At 39.4% G+C, this 20204-nt stretch overlaps 1 protein-coding gene across 5 annotated transcripts in view; it reads right to left on the bottom strand.

Moving 5' to 3' along the window:
• adam11 (ADAM metallopeptidase domain 11) overlaps positions 1–20204 on the bottom strand; it is a 29831-nt gene that overhangs the window by 5527 nt on the left and 4100 nt on the right. For 3 of the 5 annotated variants that reach the window (XM_044338181.1, XM_044338183.1, XM_044338182.1), the window contains exons 4-21: positions 18384–18460; positions 17835–17901; positions 11054–11136; positions 10370–10427; positions 8552–8615; positions 7691–7848; positions 6428–6502; positions 6150–6221; positions 3297–3463; positions 3131–3215; positions 2869–2959; positions 2284–2335; positions 1906–2005; positions 1049–1120; positions 540–632; positions 328–408; positions 201–251; positions 24–87 (exon numbers count right to left, since the gene is read on the bottom strand). In XM_044338181.1, coding sequence (XP_044194116.1) covers positions 24–87; positions 201–251; positions 328–408; positions 540–632; positions 1049–1120; positions 1906–2005; positions 2284–2335; positions 2869–2959; positions 3131–3215; positions 3297–3463; positions 6150–6221; positions 6428–6502; positions 7691–7848; positions 8552–8615; positions 10370–10427; positions 11054–11136; positions 17835–17901; positions 18384–18460 — 1510 coding nt within the window. Of the gene's footprint in view, positions 1–23; positions 88–200; positions 252–327; positions 409–539; positions 633–1048; positions 1121–1905; positions 2006–2283; positions 2336–2868; positions 2960–3130; positions 3216–3296; positions 3464–6149; positions 6222–6427; positions 6503–7690; positions 7849–8551; positions 8616–10369; positions 10428–11053; positions 11137–13621; positions 13741–14064; positions 14138–14459; positions 14540–17834; positions 17902–18383; positions 18461–20204 lie in introns of those variants that run through there. The other 2 variants (XM_044338184.1, XM_044338185.1) reach the window with 2 other exon arrangements.

Genomic DNA, 20204 nt, shown 5'->3' with positions numbered 1-20204 from the left:
CTCAACATCAAATCCAAACCTACTGTAGCCCCACAGAGTCCTGCACTGGCCATCTCTGGTCTTACAGCGACCTCCGTAACAACGACCCTGAGGACGAAGAGGGTAGTCATGATGTTGATGATGAAGAGAGGAAAGTTGAGAAAGAAATATGTTTTACTGAATCGAACAAGACAAGCACTAAAAGATTGCATGATTTTTACCTGGCCAGCATCGCACATGTAGCCATCCAGTTTGTGGACATTATGAGGACACTGCAAGAGAAAAGAACATTATCTATGTTTTAAAGCATCTCGATTAATGCACAGATGTGTCAGTGCTTTTTCCCACCTGGCTTGAGTCTCCCATGCAGGTTTCAGCAATGTCGCAGTCATTCACAGCATCGCGGCACGTCACCCCTCTCAGCTCGTACTGTTGCAAAAAATCACAGAGGAAATAGGGCAGAAAACAGAAAGACGTGAGAGTAAAAGAGTCGATCAGAGCCTTGATGAATGGCGACAAACTACACAGTTGAAATGGCGAGACGCATAGAAGCAGCTCACCTTGCAGTCCCTGCAGCAGAGCCCGTTGCTGCACATGGCATTATGGGTAAGAGTGCACTTCTTACAGCAGTTGGCTCCACTCCGCGCACACTCCTACAAGTCAAGAAGGGGTTTAAAGTACACCTGTAGACACATAACTGACTTATAATCCATCTACAATCCGACACAGCGCACAGAGAACTGTCAGAGAGGGATTCTGGGCTACATACAGCCCACAGTAGAGTTGCCAGTTCGGTCGCTTATTAAGCAAAAAGCTTTTCCTACATAGTTTAATGCAAAATATATTAATTATATATTAATTGCAGCATCTCTGCCATGATACAGGGAATGACAGAGATCCGATCTGCAGTTTCATTTAAACTGACAGATGAGAAAAGGGTTCTGAAAGACAAAATCATGTAGTATGTGAATACTACTCTGATTGACTAATATCTGTTTGTTAGAAAACAGTCCAAATTCATCGTATATAAGACGACCAACAAGATATTGGTTAATTCAGCTGTACTCACCACTAGAGAGCCACAGTCACATTCCTCTCCCAGCTCCACATATCCATTGCCGCATTCTGGTGGGTCTAGCAGCTACAAGAGAAAGATTATTACATAAGGGAGCTATCGAGTCAAACAATGTGTTTCAATAGGACTGTCGGTTTAAATACAGTTATACCAACTAACATGTTTAACCTTTGATCCACTTTTTTATCACTGCATTTTGAACTAGTGTCACACAACTGTTGTCTCTTGTGACATGATGTTATGTGAGTCTATGTTGCCTTTTGTCTTGAGTTCATCCTAAAAACGTTTTACTGATTGTTTGTTCTTGGGATTCAATTGTCTACATTTGGTGCTTGTGTTGTGATATTTCTTCATGTCAGACAATGAGCTTGATGATAGATGGTCTGTGAAAACACCAGGAACAACAATGGAAATAAGTCTGGGACTTTATGAATCTATCCCTGACAAAGTCTGGTATACTGTGTTTTAAAATATATTGGAGTGTTGTCAATAAACCTAAACTTCACTTTTGTAAATTGTCGATTTTAGGTCACACACATGACCACTTGAGTACAATATGAGTCGATGCATGTTCACCCACAAAACTGGATAATCTATGCATGTACACAGTGATGCCTTCTATTCTTAATTTTGCAACACTTGTTGGTATTTGCTCATAACTAAAAATGCTAATGTGAAATAGGTCTTTGAGGTAGATTTACTTTGATTTGAACTGCCAAGAGAATAAATTAAAGAAATTCATAGAGGCCACGGTGTGAATCCATTCATGCTTCAAAGTTTTTCTTAGATTTCTATCTAAGTGATTAAACCCCCCAGACATTCCTCTCTGATGATAACAGAGCGTCTCTCACCTTGATGGGCTTGTTAAAGAGGCAGCTGCCTCCTCCCTGTTGTAGGAAACGAAGGTACTCGTCTATACTGCAGCGAGAGAACTTCCTGGGCAGGTAGTAGCTGATAAATACAGAAAACACAACACAGTAATCACACACTGATACATTTGTTTGTCAGAATTTGCAGTATTCTTAAAAAGTATTCCTTCAAAAGTCTGAATAAAATATGACCCGTCAAGCTAAATCTTGTTGATATTTAGCTCAAATAAAAGTTTACAAGGTACATTTGATACACCTTCATTTTCTCATCACTTTGTAGATCATGTCGCAAAGAGGAGAGACAAGCAGGAAAAATGTGCTACAGGTGTCTGACTAATTTATAGTAAATTGATTGCGTACCCTGTATCCTCCATGATGCAGCCCAACCAGGGGTCTGGACACCTGCAGTCTCCTGGATGAACACACACACACACACAAAATATAAACAAAGAACATTTGTGGAGTCATGACAAAATCATGATGAAACTGCATACAGCAAAACATTTTAAGTTCTCTTTTTCAATTCTGCTCTACAATAATGAGTTCACACCACTTGAGGGAGTTGTAAGTACAATTAAAAATGAAATGATGTGTTTTCTCAGGGATAGATTTAGATAGATAGATTTAGTAATATCCACAACTTATCAGTGGGAAATAGACTCACACTTTAATATAACAGCACAATACAAATTAAAATATTATCTGACGCAGCTTGAAGACACTTAAATAATAACTGAAATAATCACATAATACAAGAGGACGCTAGAAATTTACAGAAGGAAAAAACTCGAGTATGCATGTATTTAAAGATAGAAGCTTGCATAACAACTTGGCATCCCCTTTGTGTTTTTGAATCATGAACTTTGAGACTGTCTTTGCCTGCCAATCTTCAATGAATGTTTGTGCAAAGCTGGAATCAACACCTGCAATTTACTTTATTTTTACCTGCAGCTGGTCGCTCCTTGTTCCTCAGCATGCCGATGTTCTGGCCAAGGCTCTGACACAATGTGATGGCCATGGGGCCCACACTACCATACTGAAGAAACACACATATAATTCAAGTTAACAACAACTAGAGGGAAAAGAGAATAAACTGTCTTTGATACCAGATTCATGAGAAACACTAACATCTTTATGAAATACACAGATTCCATAACTTTACTGAACATACGCCTTGATTTTATGGAACAAAGGAAATCAGTTTTACCTCATTGATGCCACCACCTCTGGTAAGAGAACAGATGCCCCCGACATACGCTGCCTCGCTACGGCTGCTCATGAATGTCCTCCCACTGCGGGAAACACAAGACTGCTATATTAACAGAAGAAGAATGATAACAACAAAACTAGAATGAGACGAGGACTGAACGCACGAGAAGAGGTGCACGGTGTCGCAGCGTTCCTTGATGCTCTCCTTCCTGTACTTCATGAAGTCGCGCAGGGTGAGCAAGGCATCATCGCCTACGGAGACCCTGTTTTCAGACGACCAGGTTTCCATGGCCACCAGGACGATGCGCGTGTTGAGCTGCTCCTTGTAGATCTGGACACATCAGAAGGAAAGAATTATGAGCAAGAATTATGTACCAGGTGAGGAGGTGCAACCAAGAGACATTCAGAAGATTAAAAGGAGTCTCTTTTTGTCTGTCTGATGTTTGTATCGTCCCTCTCAAGTAGAGAAAAACTTTACAGCTAAAAGTGGAACAAAAAACAGCAAGATTCAGGACTACAGCTGATGTGCATGGTTTTATGAGGGCTTGAACATGCAAGCATTCATGTGTAATAGACGTTATAGTCATCTCATACATATGAGTTATTTAAATCAGAGAAGTCTGAAAGTCTGTTTGAAGATGTCAACATGCTTTTTTCGCCTTAAATTAGCTGTAAAATGAAATGCAAACATTGGGACCAATTTGTAAAGAAGATTTCTAGTTTTGTTTTTTATAAAGATGAAATTTGAGAAAAGCACCAACAGAAATCCACTGCAACATCTCATGTATAATAAATAAATAATAAGAAATACAATAAAGTCTCAAGTTGACATAACATTTTTGATTTAGCCCCATTTCTACATGGGAAACAGGTAAGAATCAAAGCTGCAAGCAGCGTTGAACGGGCCCTCGCGCCTTTGCGCACGTCAGGCCGCAGCGCAGTCGAAGGGCTTCTGTCACGGACATGTAGATGTCTTCAGACCCGGGCTATTTTCAGACAGTGCAAGAAGGAGATAAACATCACTTCCTTTGTCCACTATTTTGCCTGCTGCTGGGGCTGCTTTGCTGCAATTTCGTAGAAATTCGTAAAAATCATATTTTAGTAGGAATTTTCGTCAAAATCTAAACCATTTGAGTTATTACAAAGTTTTTAATAACTTTTGTTCAGCACAGTGTGATAAGTCATATATTCAAGTTTGAAGCCGATACCATTAACGCCCTAGGAGGAGATAGCGTTTGATCGGGGTCCAAAATTGGCACAAAGTCATACTTTCATGTGCATATTGTGGACTTCCTGTTGGATTTAGGTCAGGGGTGTCAGCGTATGATTTGTAGGTCTTGATGAGACGAATATGACATTCCTACGGGCCGTGGCCGCCATATTAGATACATAGGTGGCACTATAGAGCACATTTTGGCACTTTGGGGGATAATTTTTACATTTTATCAAATTTTTGACCAGATTTGATGTGCGTGCAAAATTTGGTGAGTTTTTGAGCATGTTTAGGGGGTCAAATTTAGAGTTGAAGTGGCGGATTAATAAAGAAAGAATAATAAGAAAGAAACAAACACACGAAATACACGCCCTTTGGGCTCAGGCCCTAAAGAAAGAAAGAAAGAAACAGAACAAATACAAGAGGGTCTTCGCCCCTTTGTGGCTCAGGCCCTAATAAACTGCAAAAATTGTGTCCTGTGAGTGGAAAAAAAAAATCTGATATAAAAGGGTTAAGTGATGTGGTTGCAACAGGCTTGTTCTAGAGGAAGGGGGCACTATTGGAAATGTTTTAATTTTGAATTTGTGAACTTATGACAAGAAAAACTGCATTCTGTTAACAGACCTTAACAGCTGAGGGAGCTTTAAAAGAGCATGAATCTAATGAATCAGCATCTATCTAATAGAAACAGTCATATCTGTCTATAGTCTAGCACAGGTAGGAGAGGGCAAACAGCAGTTGGTTTCTATGGAAACCAACACCATTGTGTTTAACAGTGACGGGTTTCCCATGCTGATGCTACAGCAGAGGACAGACAGAGGAACACAGAGCAAATTTTCTTCACTTCATTCAGCTCTTTTGAAAGGTAATCCTCATGCGTATTACACATGCACGCAGCAAGATTTGTCATGACTGTAAAGCCTCAAATCATCATCATTGTCCACTGTATTCCAGGACCAGCTGTCCATCTTTGCATAGGGTGAGACATTGGTATTTGTTTATTTATAAAGCTAGCCAGAGTAAATGGTTCTCCTACCTTTGTGTGTGTTACTGCACATAATTAGGGCCTGAGCCCCAAAGGGGCTCTTCTTCTTCTTATTCTTTCTTTATTATTACGCCACTTCAACCCTTAATTTGACCCCCTAAACATGCTCAAAAACTCACCAAATTTCACATGCACATCAGGTCTGGTGAAAGTTTTGATAAAATGTAAAAATTCTCCCCCAAAGTGCCAAAATGTGCTCTATAGCACCACCTATGTATCTAATATGGCTGCCACGGCCCGTAGGAATGTTGTAAAGAGATCGAACCAAAACTCAATTATTCGTCTCATGGACGAATGGAGCTCATTGAGTGAGAGTGACAGTTTAGTGATAGAGTGCTGCAGAAAAATAAAATCAAAACTAAAATTTGTAGCTCTGTACTGCAGTTTTTCCTTTATTAGGGCTTAAGCACCTAGCGGTTCGCTCACACTCTTCATTCAAATATATGAGTATTTTTCTGTGCCCAGCTGCAGTTACTTATTGTCTCTACACACCCGACCAACGCTGCTTGCAGCTTTAATTAATTGTTTTTGGGATGGTTTCTCATACCTGATTCTGTTTTGGATGGCAAAACCTGACATAACATCAAATGACTTGTGGCATTTTGTGAATAAGGGGTGGCAACTGCCCAGAGCTAAGCCTAAGAGACACCTAGTAACAGATATTCAGTATGAAGGATGCTGATGTTAAAAAAGATAGATGAAAGGACAAGGAAGCACAGTGAAATATAACTTTTCCACAGGATTGCAATGTGTTCTCACCGCATCGGCCATGTTCACCACAGCTTTGGCAAAGTTCTTTGTCACAGTGGTTGAGCGACGGAGCTGGACAAACTAAGAGAAGAAGAAGAAGAGAAACTGCCTTTTCGGTTACTGCCTCTCAGAATTTTTCTGTGCTGATCACAAAGTCTTATCAACAAAGCACCCGGCTGATTTAATTCTTATTTTAAGTACAGTCACATTTCATATGACGTTGCCTCCTTCATGCTTCAGTTACACAGATAAGAAGAACACCTTGGAGCTGTCAGCCTCACACCTACCAGTTCATGGTCATTTACCACCATCAGCTCGATGTACTTGGTCTCAGTCTGCACAGTGCGCTGGCCTCGCCGCACCTGGAGGAGGCAAAAGAAATCCACACAGCCAGACCTTTGAATCGACTGTCATAATAACCTTCACACAGGACACACACATAAACACAACGCACACACAAACCCAGGACGTAAAACTATTACTCACACCGCGCGCGCACACACACGCGCACTGATGCCGGTGAAACTCTAGTCTTTGTCCTTGAGAGGGAAACACAACTTGGGGCGAAGTAATCAGTCATTCATTTAGAAGATTATTGCTCTGCTGATAAATTGCAGCTTCTGTGAGTCTGATAAGAAAGCTGTAGACGCAGAATAGGGGTTTCTGGCACAACTTCACCTAGTTCTAAGGTGCACGAAGAAGGGAAAGAAGTCTAAAGAGATCAAAACTCCAGCAACACTTGTAGTACATGGAACAACTTTATTGTTTGACCAACGCGTTTTGGCTTGTGGCCTTCATCAGGGTCATCCCAATGAAGGACAAGGAAATTACTTTTAAAGCCCCTGTAAACATATTTTTCTCGATAACACTACTTTGGTAGAAATGTTTGTGTTCACGGAGGACCTCACTGCTCAGAATAAGAAGCTGATTAAGAAAATATGTTTTCAGCGATTTTAAAAAGGCGAATTCCAACTTGTTACAACTTTTTGTAGTTTTGGCCACCATGCCTTTTGGTTGTGATAACATTGTAATTACCCAATTAACTGCTGAGATCTGGGAACATGGAAACATCATTAAAAAAGTGAATGGTAGAAAACATCTGTCACTTTTTACAGACTGACTTCCTGGTTCGATTTGACCAATCATATTTAGCAAAGAGGGATAATTACTGACATTTGGGGCATTTTTACTTTTCTCTTTTACCTTTAAGTGGTTTAGATAATCTATCTAAACTGTTAGCTTGTTTATAACTTGTCTCATCCATGACCACAACCACAGCTCGTGTTTTTTTGTCTGAACTGACTTTTTCCCAGATCTGGCTTAACACGTACCACACTAATCTCTCTTTGTACTTATCTCACTGAGATTGTGTGTGGAAATTCGGAATCATCTGACAGGCATTTCTGTGAAATATAAATTGTGTTTACATATCTCTACTCTGATGTCTTCTTCATGGTGAGATCTGCTGCAGCACATGTTCCTCGCAGGCCATTTGTGTGCATACAAGGAGGTGTGTGTGTGTGGGGAGAAAGAGTTGTATGAACACTGACTTGTCTTTTTGAGCGTCTCAGGCCTTCTGTAAAGACGGGTTTCTCCTCCTCAGACCAGTCGTCTCCAGCCTGAGCCTCCATGTCCTCCTCCAGCTCACCGTCTTCTTCACCGTGGCCATCTGTCTGCCCCTCAGGCTCTGTGCTGTTCACAGAGCATCCTGGGACACACACATACAGATGGTAGAGACAAAGACAGAGTACGTGAGAGAGAAAAAAGTGGCTAGTCATCAGTCCAGGGGTGGATGTAACCATGTATTTTAGTCCACTGATCTGTGGGGAGAAATCAATATCACACAGCCAGAGGAGGTGAGAGAGAGGGGTGAGCAGGCAAGGAGGGAGGAAAGGCATGGGTAGGGTAACAGGAAGGAGAGGGGAGACAAATACAGATGAGTGTCAGGGACAAAGAGGAGAGGAGGAGAAGAGATGCAGCTAAATGAAACGTTGAGGAAGGATGAGGAGGGGAGCTGGACAACCTGAGGAGGACACAGTCTGTGTGTATATTATTTTAGGTCATCCAATGTCAAGGACAAGGTTGAACATGTCGTCTCAAACCAAATAATAGCAGGCAATCTTTGGGCTGATCAATAAGCCTGCCAGCCTCACGTTCAAATCACCATTTAATCAGACAAGTGATGCTTGAGAAAAAAAATGTGTCCAATTTGTATTATAGCTGGATTTATACAGCAAGTTTTGTGTCATTATGATTTAGAAATTAGGTGATTAGACAAAGAGTTTGTACCCATCAAAGCTTTATCAGTATCAGGGGGGACTGAAATAATTTCCTGTTCAGTTCAGAGAGTTCAGAGAGTTTCAGAGGAAGGTAACTGTGAAAGAGTCTCAGAGGACTGCAAAGTTTCCTACCTGGACATGAACGTGGGAAGAAGTCAATGTCAGGCAGACGATACACAATGTGGTCATTCTGCTCCTGGTGGGAGTCAAAACATAATGAACACAAAGAGAGACACAGAAAAAAAAGGGGAACGGAACATGGACATTAGTGCATGTGTGAGATTAATGAGTTTAGCGTCAAAAAATGATGTTTGGACCTCTTTTCTAAGCTGAACAAATTATGAATTTTAACCTCAGATTTATTAACATCAAATGTGGCTCAGGAATTATGACTTCCTCTCAAAAAAAACAAAAAAACAATAACAACATGCTTTTAAATCACACAAAAAATCATGTTCTGTTCGTCTTTTCTGCTAGGTTAAAACAAAAAGATTATTCTTCAACAACCGGTGGTCAAACACTCAACAACAAATTACATGATTGTCATCAAATGTTTTCAGTTTTAAGCATTAATGCAGCAAAATCCCATTTGCAGTTCTTCTGTAGTCATTTTTAATGGAAGAAAAATTACTATCAAGGGTCCACAGAAAAATTTAAATTGTTTAATAGTCTAGGAATAAGGAATGAGAAGTGAAGAAGTTTTAAAATTAAATGTCCTTCAAGCCAAAAATAACTGTTCCTATGAAAAAGCACAAATACGTAGATCTTAACAAATCAAAAATTTTTATCTTAGATTTATTAACAGTGAATGTCACATAAGTGCTTTTAAAATCATACAAGCCTTGAAATGACTGCCTAACTCATCCTGAACCTAAAAGCTTTTCTGTGTAGAGAAAGTGCTACCGTGTCCTCTAAGGTAGAGACGGATCAACGGGAGGAAAGTGCTCTGATGCATAATTAATCAATCACTAGGCTGTCATAATGGCAATAACACTACTGGACACGGTTGTACACTTGAGCTGGGAATAAATACTTTATGAAAATGACCCATCAGAGATATAGAGCTGAAGAGAGAACAAGAGTGAGGGAGTTTGAAGATGAGCTGGGAGGCTATTGATCCATCTCTCCAGTCTATGTAATTGAGCTCTATTTCGATTCATGTGGGCCTTAATGGAAAAAAAAGCTCAGCCTCTTCCACTCTAAACACTTTCTTCCCACTCCTTTCTGTCACTCTGCTATACGTCTATTACTTCCACAATGCCAGACATGTTCTGTAATCAAATCTGAATATGTTTTAAAGATCTAAAAAGCTTGTTAAATTTTTTACATTTGCCCGTTTTTTTTATTTCTCCCTCCTCTCCTTCCCCTCTGTCTCAGTCAGATTATGTCTCTCACAGAGATGAGACAGGAGACGTGTTTCACTCAGGGTGGATTGTGTATCAACTCAATACTTTCCATACAGCAACTCGGAGATAGAGTAACACTGTCTGGACTGACGGAAAGTCGCAGAGAGATGTGGAGACAGAGAGAGAAAGTGAGACTGTGGGCGGGTTTGTTCTAGATTGGATGGGCCGGAGGGATGATATGCAAAACTCTTGCAAGATTTATATGCTAACCTTAACTTTAACCTCACCCTAACCTTAACCGTAATATCATTCTTAACCTTAACCCTAAACCTAACCTTTACCTAACCCTAACCATAACCCTTAACCCTAATCCTTAACCCTAACCACATTTGCGAGAGTTTGTCCCTCTGGCCCATCCAATCTAGCATTTACCCTGTGGGCAGCTGCTTTGTAAAGATTTCAACTGTATTTCGATGGGTTTGAAAGACTGGTGCCCGATTTTGAGATCTTTTTCACATGATCTCAGTGTAGCTGCTAAATAAGATGTGTCTATAACTGAACTAGGCCCAGCTGAGTCTGTCGTCCTCATGAAATCCTGACTCACCTCTCCACTGCCAACGGGTTCAATCCCATAGGAGAAGTTCCCGTCAGAAAACATCCCCCTGGAAAAATGAAACACAGCAGTGTGTATAAGTGAAAATATTAATGTGCCTGTGTTGTTGGAGGTGAAAGACAGGATGGTGGGCAGGATGACAGGTACGGAGGGTTTTGGAGGAGTTTGGAAAGAATGAGTTTTTAGGTGCCATCCCTGGAGCCTTCAGCTAGCTTAGCTAAAAATCTTTGATAGCCACCTCCTATTAGTCTTTTGACTGATTTTACATGTCCACAGAAACACAAACCTTTGTGAACAATAGCTTGAATTCTAATTATTATGTATGTTAGGTGTAGTGTATATTTATCAAGTAAACCCAAATAATCCATCTTTTTTCCACTCTTTTAAATTTGGGCTCTTCTAGTAAATATTTTTTAAATGTAGTATGATTTTTTTCCAAGGCTTTACCATGTTAAACTCTTGCTGTAATCTTTTATCTTAAATTTTATCATTTTATATATGTAAATGAGCCTTTTTAGGAAATATACTGTGTTTTGGTCACATTTTAGTACCATAAGCTTTATTAAGTTTAGAGCACTTCTTTGAACATTTGATTTACATAAAACAGTGAATGTATCCTGACTGAGTCTACATTTCAGGTGAAGTGACAACATTTAGTCAAAGTGGTCAACTCACTGCAGGCCGTGGCAGGTGGATAGAGCGACCAAGGAGCCAGGCCGCCCCCGCACTCGTCCATGGTAGTAGCAGTGCTCTCCTCCCTGGAATCGAATAATAGATTACAGAAAGACACTGAGCCCTCCATCATCCAGTCGCATGTTCACATCAAATTTTTACAAAATGAAACCCACACCCACTGTGATGCCCTCACTGTTGCTGATCTCCTGCCCCCAATATACACATGGCAGGTATATTCTGTCAGCTTGGGGCCTACAGCCGACCGGATGAGTCAACCGAAGGATATCAGTGACTACAGTATGACTCGGATTCCGGGAAAACCTACACCTACAGTGGCTGCAGCAACCTACACCTACGGTGGCTACAGCTGAGTTGAGTTTCACCAAAGAAAGGCTCTGTGCCTAGAGAGAGGGAGTGTGTGTGTGTGAGAGAGAGAAAGAGAGGGAGTGATGTCCAGATCAGTTAAAGTACAGGAAGGACAGGGGTCAAGTTAGCAATGGAGTCCGTTTACAATGTAAAGTAACTATGTAAACATGCACAATATGAAGATTGGGCTGCTATAAATTCATATTTTTCTTTCAGACAACACAGTTTTTAAGAAAGTAAGCTTTGTGCATGTGTGGACCTTGACATTGTCAGCATGAAAGCTAAATAACAATTCCAGTTTTCTGCAGCACAAAATCAGAGACTATCAGAGTGGGATAATAACCCATCTCATAGTTACAGCAGCTGTAAGTTATTACTGAAGAGGTGGCTTTTCCAAGGAACCATTCAGATACACCAACTTGGCAGTACACAGGATGTTATAGGATTAGAATTAGGAGAAAACAAAATAAGAAATAATCAAATATAGTTACATGGATGGATTCAGCATAAAGTTTGTGGTTGTGAATGGACAATAACCTGTAAGGGAAGCTTTTTTACTTTACAAAACAACTAATAGTCAGCTGTCTGTGAGAGAAGTACATGTTCATATACTGATTGTGTTACCTGTATTCATGGTAAGGGATGCACAAATACTAATATCAATATCAGATATCTTACAAGAGCTGTCCAGCGATTCATGCAATTCCATAAAATTAGGGCACTTGAGAAAGAGATCATAATAAGAGTCTATAGTCATGTGAAAATATATGAAATCATGAAATTTGAACCTGATGATGGTGCTAGATGAAAGTTAAAGGGTACATTATTAAATTCATCCTATGGGAACATGAATGCCTGTACCAAATTTTCACATCAACAATATTTGTAGACACATTTCACTCAAAACCACAAATGTGAACCTTACTGTGGCGCAAGAGGAAAAATCAGGGGATTACTAAAGTCAGTAGGATTCATCCTCTGGGGACCATGGATGTCTGTACAAAGTTTTATAAAAATCTGTAGTTTTTGAGACATGTATCCTGAAGATATCCTGAACTTTTACTCACTGAAACCTAAGTTTCTCACAATGTAACTTGTCCCTGCCTGGTAAAAACCCACATCTTTCAAACTGTACAATCTCAGTTTGTGATGCAAGCTTTCCAAAAATTGTAGTCCATACCCCAGCAAAGTTAATGAAGTGACATCACTTGAGTAATTTTCACAGATTTTAGAAAACTCCACCAAAATCCACAGAAGACATTATACAAGTGTTTCCACAAGCTAAGCATATCACCCAACATGTAAAAATGTAACTTTATACACATACAGCGGAAGCATGTTGTGCCTTTTTGCCCAACATTTTTGAAGTATCTACTAAATAAATATGAAGCACACAGCAGCAGCTGATAGGTTCAGTTTGGCAGACCTGCTGGTGTCACCTGTACACCCCTTCTCCAGATGCCTTCCTCTGATTATTCATAATCCCCTAAAAGGCTCCAACTGGATGGTCATGTTTTGAATATTGTCTCCACGCTGCCTCTCAGAGTACAGGCATGATCAGATTACGACAATTGGAGAGGAGACGCACCAGTGTCAATCATGCAACTAGTGCATTTGTTTAGCTGTGCAAACAAAGATTGTTGAGGTGAAAATAAAGTGAAAGCCAGACAGAGTTCAACTGAGGAGAGGATTTTTGGTAATCAAAGATCGCTGTGGATGGAGATTACAGTCATTATGCTTGTGGCTCCTTTGAACTAAGGAGTGTATGTATGCATGTGTGCGTGTGTGAGTGGGAGGGGTCAGTTTCAGGTGTTCGTAATGAACTCCAATAAGTCATGTCTGCCACCTGAGACTGCTGTTGTCTGGCACGGCTGATAGCCCAAAAAGAAAAGAGGCATCGAGGAGCTGCTGTTATGCTTGATCAACCTTTACTCTGATCTGCAACTCAAACCTGATCTCTCTGCAATACTGTCAAATGAAGTATGAACTCACAGAAAAAAAAATTACAAAGAACACAGTAAGCTACTTCTGTGTATTAATTAGCTTGATCACTGGATATAAAATCAGTGGCTGTGCCTGCTTCACATTAGGGATATATCCGTCAATTCAGCAGTGATCTACTTCAAGGCAAACTAAATCCTACTGGGTCTAGCCTCACACGCAGTCAGCCAGGATCCTGTTAATGGGAAATCAATAGCTGACCTGGTTGTCTGTCAACCACAGCATCCTCATCTGGCCTCACGTTGGTGTCACACTCAGCCCAGAGAGAAGGCTGAAATCAGGCATTTATCCCTCACCTGGTGGAATCGTGCATGGGGAAGCTTTGGATAAAGCAAAAACAATTGGATCCAAAGGGCATACACTGCTTGTTTGCTTTTGATCAAATTTGTGGGGGGGGGGGTTAATGCATTTTGTCTACTGCTGATCTATTACATTGTAGATGCTGTTAAATTATAAAAGGACATAACTGCTTTAGCATCAGTTCCACTGATTATTTTAGGCTGAGGCCTCTTAAAGACTGATCAAAATGAATGTCTGCATGATTTTTGGAAGATGTCATATTTATATGCACAAGACCCAGATATACAGTGAGCTACAGCTAATTGGGAATGCACATATTGATAGAAATTTGAAAATCTTCCTACATCAAAATCACTACATCAACCTCCTCTACTGCAATCGTAGTTCTTCAGCAATCGTAGTTCTTCAGCAATTCTGCTGATTGAAGAACTTCAGGATGTCGGAGATATAAGCAATGTCTCCATAAAAATATTCATTAGATGTACAAAAAACTAAATACAAATGATCAAATAAATAACTTCAGTTGAAATAAAAACAAAACTAGGAGTCTACATCGAGCTAGCCACTGAGTGAAGCTTTTCTTAGTGCTTTGAGCTAAATGCTAACGTCAGTAGCATGTTAGCATGCTAATGTTTGATTATTAGCAAAAAACAGAGTATGGCCGAGACTGATGGGAATGTCATTCATTTTACACATATTTAGTTATCGACCAAAGTATTGGACAAATTTAAATTTTGACCTGATGATGACGTTAGACGAAAAAGTCAGATGGATCACCAAATTCATTAAAATTCATCCTGAAGGGAACATGAACGTCTTCACCAACTTTCATGGCAATCAATCCAGTAGTTGTTGTGAATTTTTGCCTAAAATGACAACCTAATAGTGGCTAATAATAAGCAGATTAATGTATAGATGGTGAATAAAAAAAGTATAATTAATTGGAAGTAATGGAACAACATTAGCAGTTCTCAAAATAATAACCACTTAGTCAGGTTAAGTCCTGGCATTTTCATACAGCTTATTTATATTCAGCGTCAGTTCATCTGTTGAGGAGGAAAAGGAATTTCATCCTTCATAGTGAATCATAAGACCCACAGCACTTAGCACGGGGCAAGATAATAAATAAATAAAAGGTAGGATTACAAGGCTAAATGGAGGAAATCAAATTGCCTGACACAGCAGACACATACTGATTGTGACGGACTGAGTGCGCTTTTCAGAGGAGATGCATGTGCCTGAAATAATGGACATATGCACACACATAAATAAACAACCCAAATCATGGGTCAATCATGAAATATCAGCACTGCAAGGACAGGGACAGGTAGGCAGGACACTAAATTAGAAATGACTATATGGATAAAATAGAAAATTGCTAATGCAGACAAATGGAAGCAAATAAACAGCTATGTCCTGCAGAGACAAGAGGATTAAATTTGACATTATCAACTCTAACCGAATTAGAAAAGCTGGAGTTTACTTCATGTCTGGACTTTGACTCAGCATTGTTGAGTGCAGAGCTGAGAGGACTGAGAAAGAATAAGAGCTTATGTAAAGAGAAAAGAGGATAAGATCGAATAAGAGCATCAGTTAAGAGTATTACAAGTCTTCAGTGGATAAGACCATGTTTTATATATAGTCAATGACAGACTAAATAATTAAATAGTAAAACTATTAAAAAAAAAAAACATTTCAACTTCGCTTTCTCCCTGTCCCCCTCTGTGTGTTTGACAGAAGCTACGTCATGATCAATGCCCAAATACTAAGATTATCATTTAAATACTTTAAAAATAATGGGTGAAATACACTGTCTATCAGTGCATTAGTCTGTAATTCGTATTATCAATACTGAGCAGGAGTGCTGGAGTGTCAGGAATTAAATATGTGATTTTTTCCGTATTGACATCTTATGTTTTCAACCGATACAATATGTGCTTGCTCGGTGCCCAAGCTCACAGAGCACTCAAAACAGATTTTGCAAATTGCAGAAAATAAAAAAATCTTCTGTTTTTGTCAGACATCAAGGAGCATTCAGCAGGACAATGTCAAATACTATATATAAAACTGCTCCTATCAATTCCAGCCAAACCTCATCTCTAATTTAATTCCTCTGTGTCATTGAGATTCAATCCAAACGAGCCAGGCACCAGTTCAATGGAATAGCATAGATCCACAGGGACCAATAAAAAAAAAACTAACACACAAAAGCAGGAGGATTTATTGGCATGTCAATAAAACTAAATAAATCAGGACTGAAATGGTGGTGACGAGTAAGGGGGCTGCATACATCAGGCTCTTAGTCCTGCTGCATGCAGGATGTCCCTAACAGCAATTTGTGTTTGTGTATTGTATAATTCTCCACAGATGAATGTGTAGGTGTTTGAACATGTATCTGTACATTTGCTTGTGGGTGTGCATTTACATATATTTAGATCATCTAACACTTTTTGATATACAGTACAAATGTATAATTTTAACTGACACCTGAAAACTAATTCATGGTACACAGTAAATGGTTTTAAATGTGTAACATCTGGTCAATCAGTGAGCATTTTGCCATGTGAAAAATGTAAGTACACTAATAAATAGTTATTTATATCTATCTAAAATACTACAAAAAAATCCAAGGATGGTTCCATACTCCATTAATTCGCCTACATGGCTTTGCTTCATCTGATGAACAAAATACCTTCAGCACTTGAAATTTATTTCTACCATATTCCTTTATCTTTTAAATGTTTTGTGCACCTTTTGTGCATGTTTTGTGTGTTTGTACAGTGCACAAGACACTATATTGAGTGGATTGCATAAATAGGGTTTTCATAAAAGGATGTCTTTATAGTTTAAGTAATTATATTGTACCTCTAACAGAACAATCTATTAGTATAATTGATTGCAGTTGTCACAAAGTTTGATTACTGCATGGTGTTCCACAGGGATCCATTCTTGAGCCACTATTTTATATTATTTATATAAATGATTTGCCAAACATATAGTTTATAATATAATACAATATAGTATCTCAACATTATATGCATAATGTTTACAGATGACACAACACTGGTCCACTGAATATTTTATAAGAGTCTACTAACGGGATTACAGGATATTCAATGGCAAGACATAATGCAAAAAACGTATCAGTGGTCCCAGTGAAGAATAATAAAATACCTGAAGTCTTTGCTACCCAAACATCTAACTAGCAGAGGCCAATTTTCAGGGCAGGGCGGAGGTTGGAGTAAGATTTGGTTTAGTTGGTTCTGGGAATGGACATGATTTGAATTCCCCTCACGACACGACAAAGTAGACCCACGCTGCTGCTGCTGCTGCTGCTGCTGCTGACTGCTGGTTACCATGACAACCTTCTACTGATTGGTCAGGTGGTCTTTGGCAGAGAAACAGGGAGTGAAAGAGAGTCAGAGAGAGGCAGAGGAGGACCAGGAGGATCGAGAGAAAGGGACAGAGACAAAAATAAAGCAGGAGGATACAGACAGAGAGAGACAGTCTCCCAGATGGTGTTGAAATCCAAGCTGTGTTCACTGACTAACACCTCACCCTGAACTGTCTCTGATACTTTGTAAACAAACTAGACTCGCAAGATGATTTTTGTAGGGCATTTTGCACACATTTATAATGCATGACAGAAAGGTCAATAACAATGTCAACAACTCAGTCAATGTGAAACTGCAGCTAGAATTTTTTGTTTTGAACACATTTCCAAAGATTCAGTATGAAGAGTGGGATTGATGGGTTGAAGAAACCAGTGTATGCAGTAAAAAACAGTTGGTTACTTTAAAGTTGAAGCAAATATCTTTGTAACCACTCACTAGTAATACAGAAAAACACTTGTAATTTCTATGAATTTCTGCTTAAGGGGCAGGATAAACAAGTCCTGCTGCTATTGGTTATTGATTCTGTTCAATTTCACTCAGGGGGAATATATCCATGGAAACATGTTCCAATACACTCCCGACATAAAAGATACACTGAGTGCTGTTGTAAGCACTGGCACAAAATCAATTTATATTACACTGACTGGGATGGAAAACTAGCTCACATTCTGAGAGAAAGAGGGACGGCAGCAATTATCAAGAGTTTATGGTAGTCTTACCATATTCTGGGACGGCTGCCCGTCCTCGTCAAAGTGACGCTCCACATAGTCTGTAGACAGGAGATTGCTGAAGAGAAGAGGAGGAAAAAAGTGAGAGAAGCACAATAATTATTGTAAAATTTGGTGTTGATCCGATGTGTGACTATTAAAAGCTGCTATGATTGATTATTTTGGAATGATATTTAACAGAATAATGTTAATCAGCATCAAACATTAAGACTAGATCAACAAATGGCCAATTCATAAGTATAACCAAACTGTGTGCAGATTCATTTATTCTAAGTGCTTAGAAAACCAGTGAAAGGTATTACATACATGCAGTCCATTAGAGCAAAATTTGATTTGAGTAAGAAGAGGGGGAGGGGAGATAAACATTAAGAGTGCAGTTTAACCTTCAGCCAGTCCGTATAATGCCAATACTCAGGATAGAGTAGGTGTGTGGGAGATATAGATGAAGAAAGATGGGCAGTAAGAGTGTGCATGTAAGTGTAGTCATGTAGGTCTATGGTGTGGATGTGTGAATGCTCAAGCAGACATGTGTTTACTTACTGGTTGAGTTCCAGGTCAAGGATGAAAGATGTGCCAAAGGCCTTCACCAAGAAGCTGCTCCGGGCCAGATGGATGGGCTAAGGGAGTGATGGAGGCAGGAAAGGTGGGAGAAGGAGGCATAGGACATAGAGAAGAAAAGAAAGGAGACTTGAGATTGACAAAAACTGTGAAGAATTTAATCCTGTTGATTCTGTACATCCATAGATGTCCACTGATGGTAGTTCACAGGTAAAATGGACACAGTTTGGACAAGATTGCAGTAAATAAATGTAATCGTTGCAAATTGATGGCTTTATCTAATAATTTGCGAGTTGAGTTGAGTTTTGGACAAGGTATTGGATGTTATAGAGCAATGTTTTTACGAGTGGGTACCCGTTTTGTTTGTATCGTCCACAGGCATGACTCATATCCTGTCTTTTCACACCTTTCAATGTATTAAGACAGTTGGTAGTAGTAACGTGCTAAGACAGTTGGTAGCAGTAACATGCTAAGACGTAGCAATGCCTCAACCCAAAGCTCTAAAGAAGAATACTGCTAGCTATGTACCACGGATGAAAATGATGCAGGATTTAAAATATTGAAAACAAAAATCAGCTTTGTAAATGTTTGTTATTCCTAAAGGATACACACAATGGAAAGGAATTTCTGGTCCACAACAATTATTAACTATATTTTTCTAAGTCAAGGTCATGCGTTCATTTTTATGCTGCTTTTGTTTGCAATGCTGCAAGGATTCACCAATACTGGTGGACAAACAGACAGACATGAAGACTTCCAATAAAGTGGGGCAGAATAGAAACTAAGCATAAATAGGAATTTACATCTCTAATGCTTACTTTTAGATTAATAAACTGCGCATATCTACGTCATATTCCTGCAGGGCGTTGGTCCCAGTCTCTGACTCAAACAAATGACTCACTAATTTATCAAGTATTTCATGCTTTCAGGAAACTGTGGATGAGCTTGTGAGAAAAAAAAGTGACAGAATATGATGTAGAGAGAGTGGAGGAGGGGAGAAGAATGATGGATGTTCAATACAACATAATTTAACAGTGCGCATAGAGAACAAAGCAACAAAGGCTCAGATAATAAGGGACGTCCTCTTCCATTGCCGTCTCTGTGAAAGCGAGATAGTCTCATCCATCCCGGAGGCTTTTTGGATAAAACTCTGTGTTGGGGCTCATGAGCGCTGGCTAACCTTGCTCCAAGGTGAGTCCCATCCACATTATATGACAAAGCTCTATGGTGGATCCCACCGGCCAGGTCTCATTAGTATTACCATGCGCTCTCTGCAACCACTTAGTATCAATCTAAACCTCCGCTGGGTCCATATACTGTACAATAAAAAGCCCACAATGGTGCCTGCGAGCAGAGATAAGAAAGCTGCATCAGAGGTCTGACTGAAAAGATTTTTATTGTGTGGTTTTAGGGTGGCCTTTCTAACATCTGAACAGGGACAACAGGCAAACTCTGGCTCATCTGTCCCTGCAGGATAAACTAAACTAACATATTTGACAAATTATTAATGACTTAAATATCTTTAAACATAAATTCAAAATACAATGTTTAAGTTGGTCCAATGCAAGCATCATTTGGGCTCTGGTACTTTTTGATAAAAGTCATTTTGACATTTTAAAGACTGGAACATTGATAGATAATTAAAAGACATATTTGAGGAAGAGATTTGCCTTAAAGTTACACCAATCAATATTTTTATACTTAAAATATAAAATGGCTTCATGTAATGTAAAAGTTGCCTATGGTGACGAACCCACAGAGAATTATCATAGTTCTGTGGAGCATTTTAGAGTCTTTCAGCTC

Source organism: Thunnus albacares, chromosome 20 (genome assembly GCF_914725855.1).
Source record: "Thunnus albacares chromosome 20, fThuAlb1.1, whole genome shotgun sequence".
Taxonomy (NCBI): Eukaryota; Metazoa; Chordata; class Actinopteri; order Scombriformes; family Scombridae; genus Thunnus; species Thunnus albacares.
Note: the sequence above shows the minus strand (reverse complement) of the source record. Positions and strands in the feature narration are given on the sequence as shown.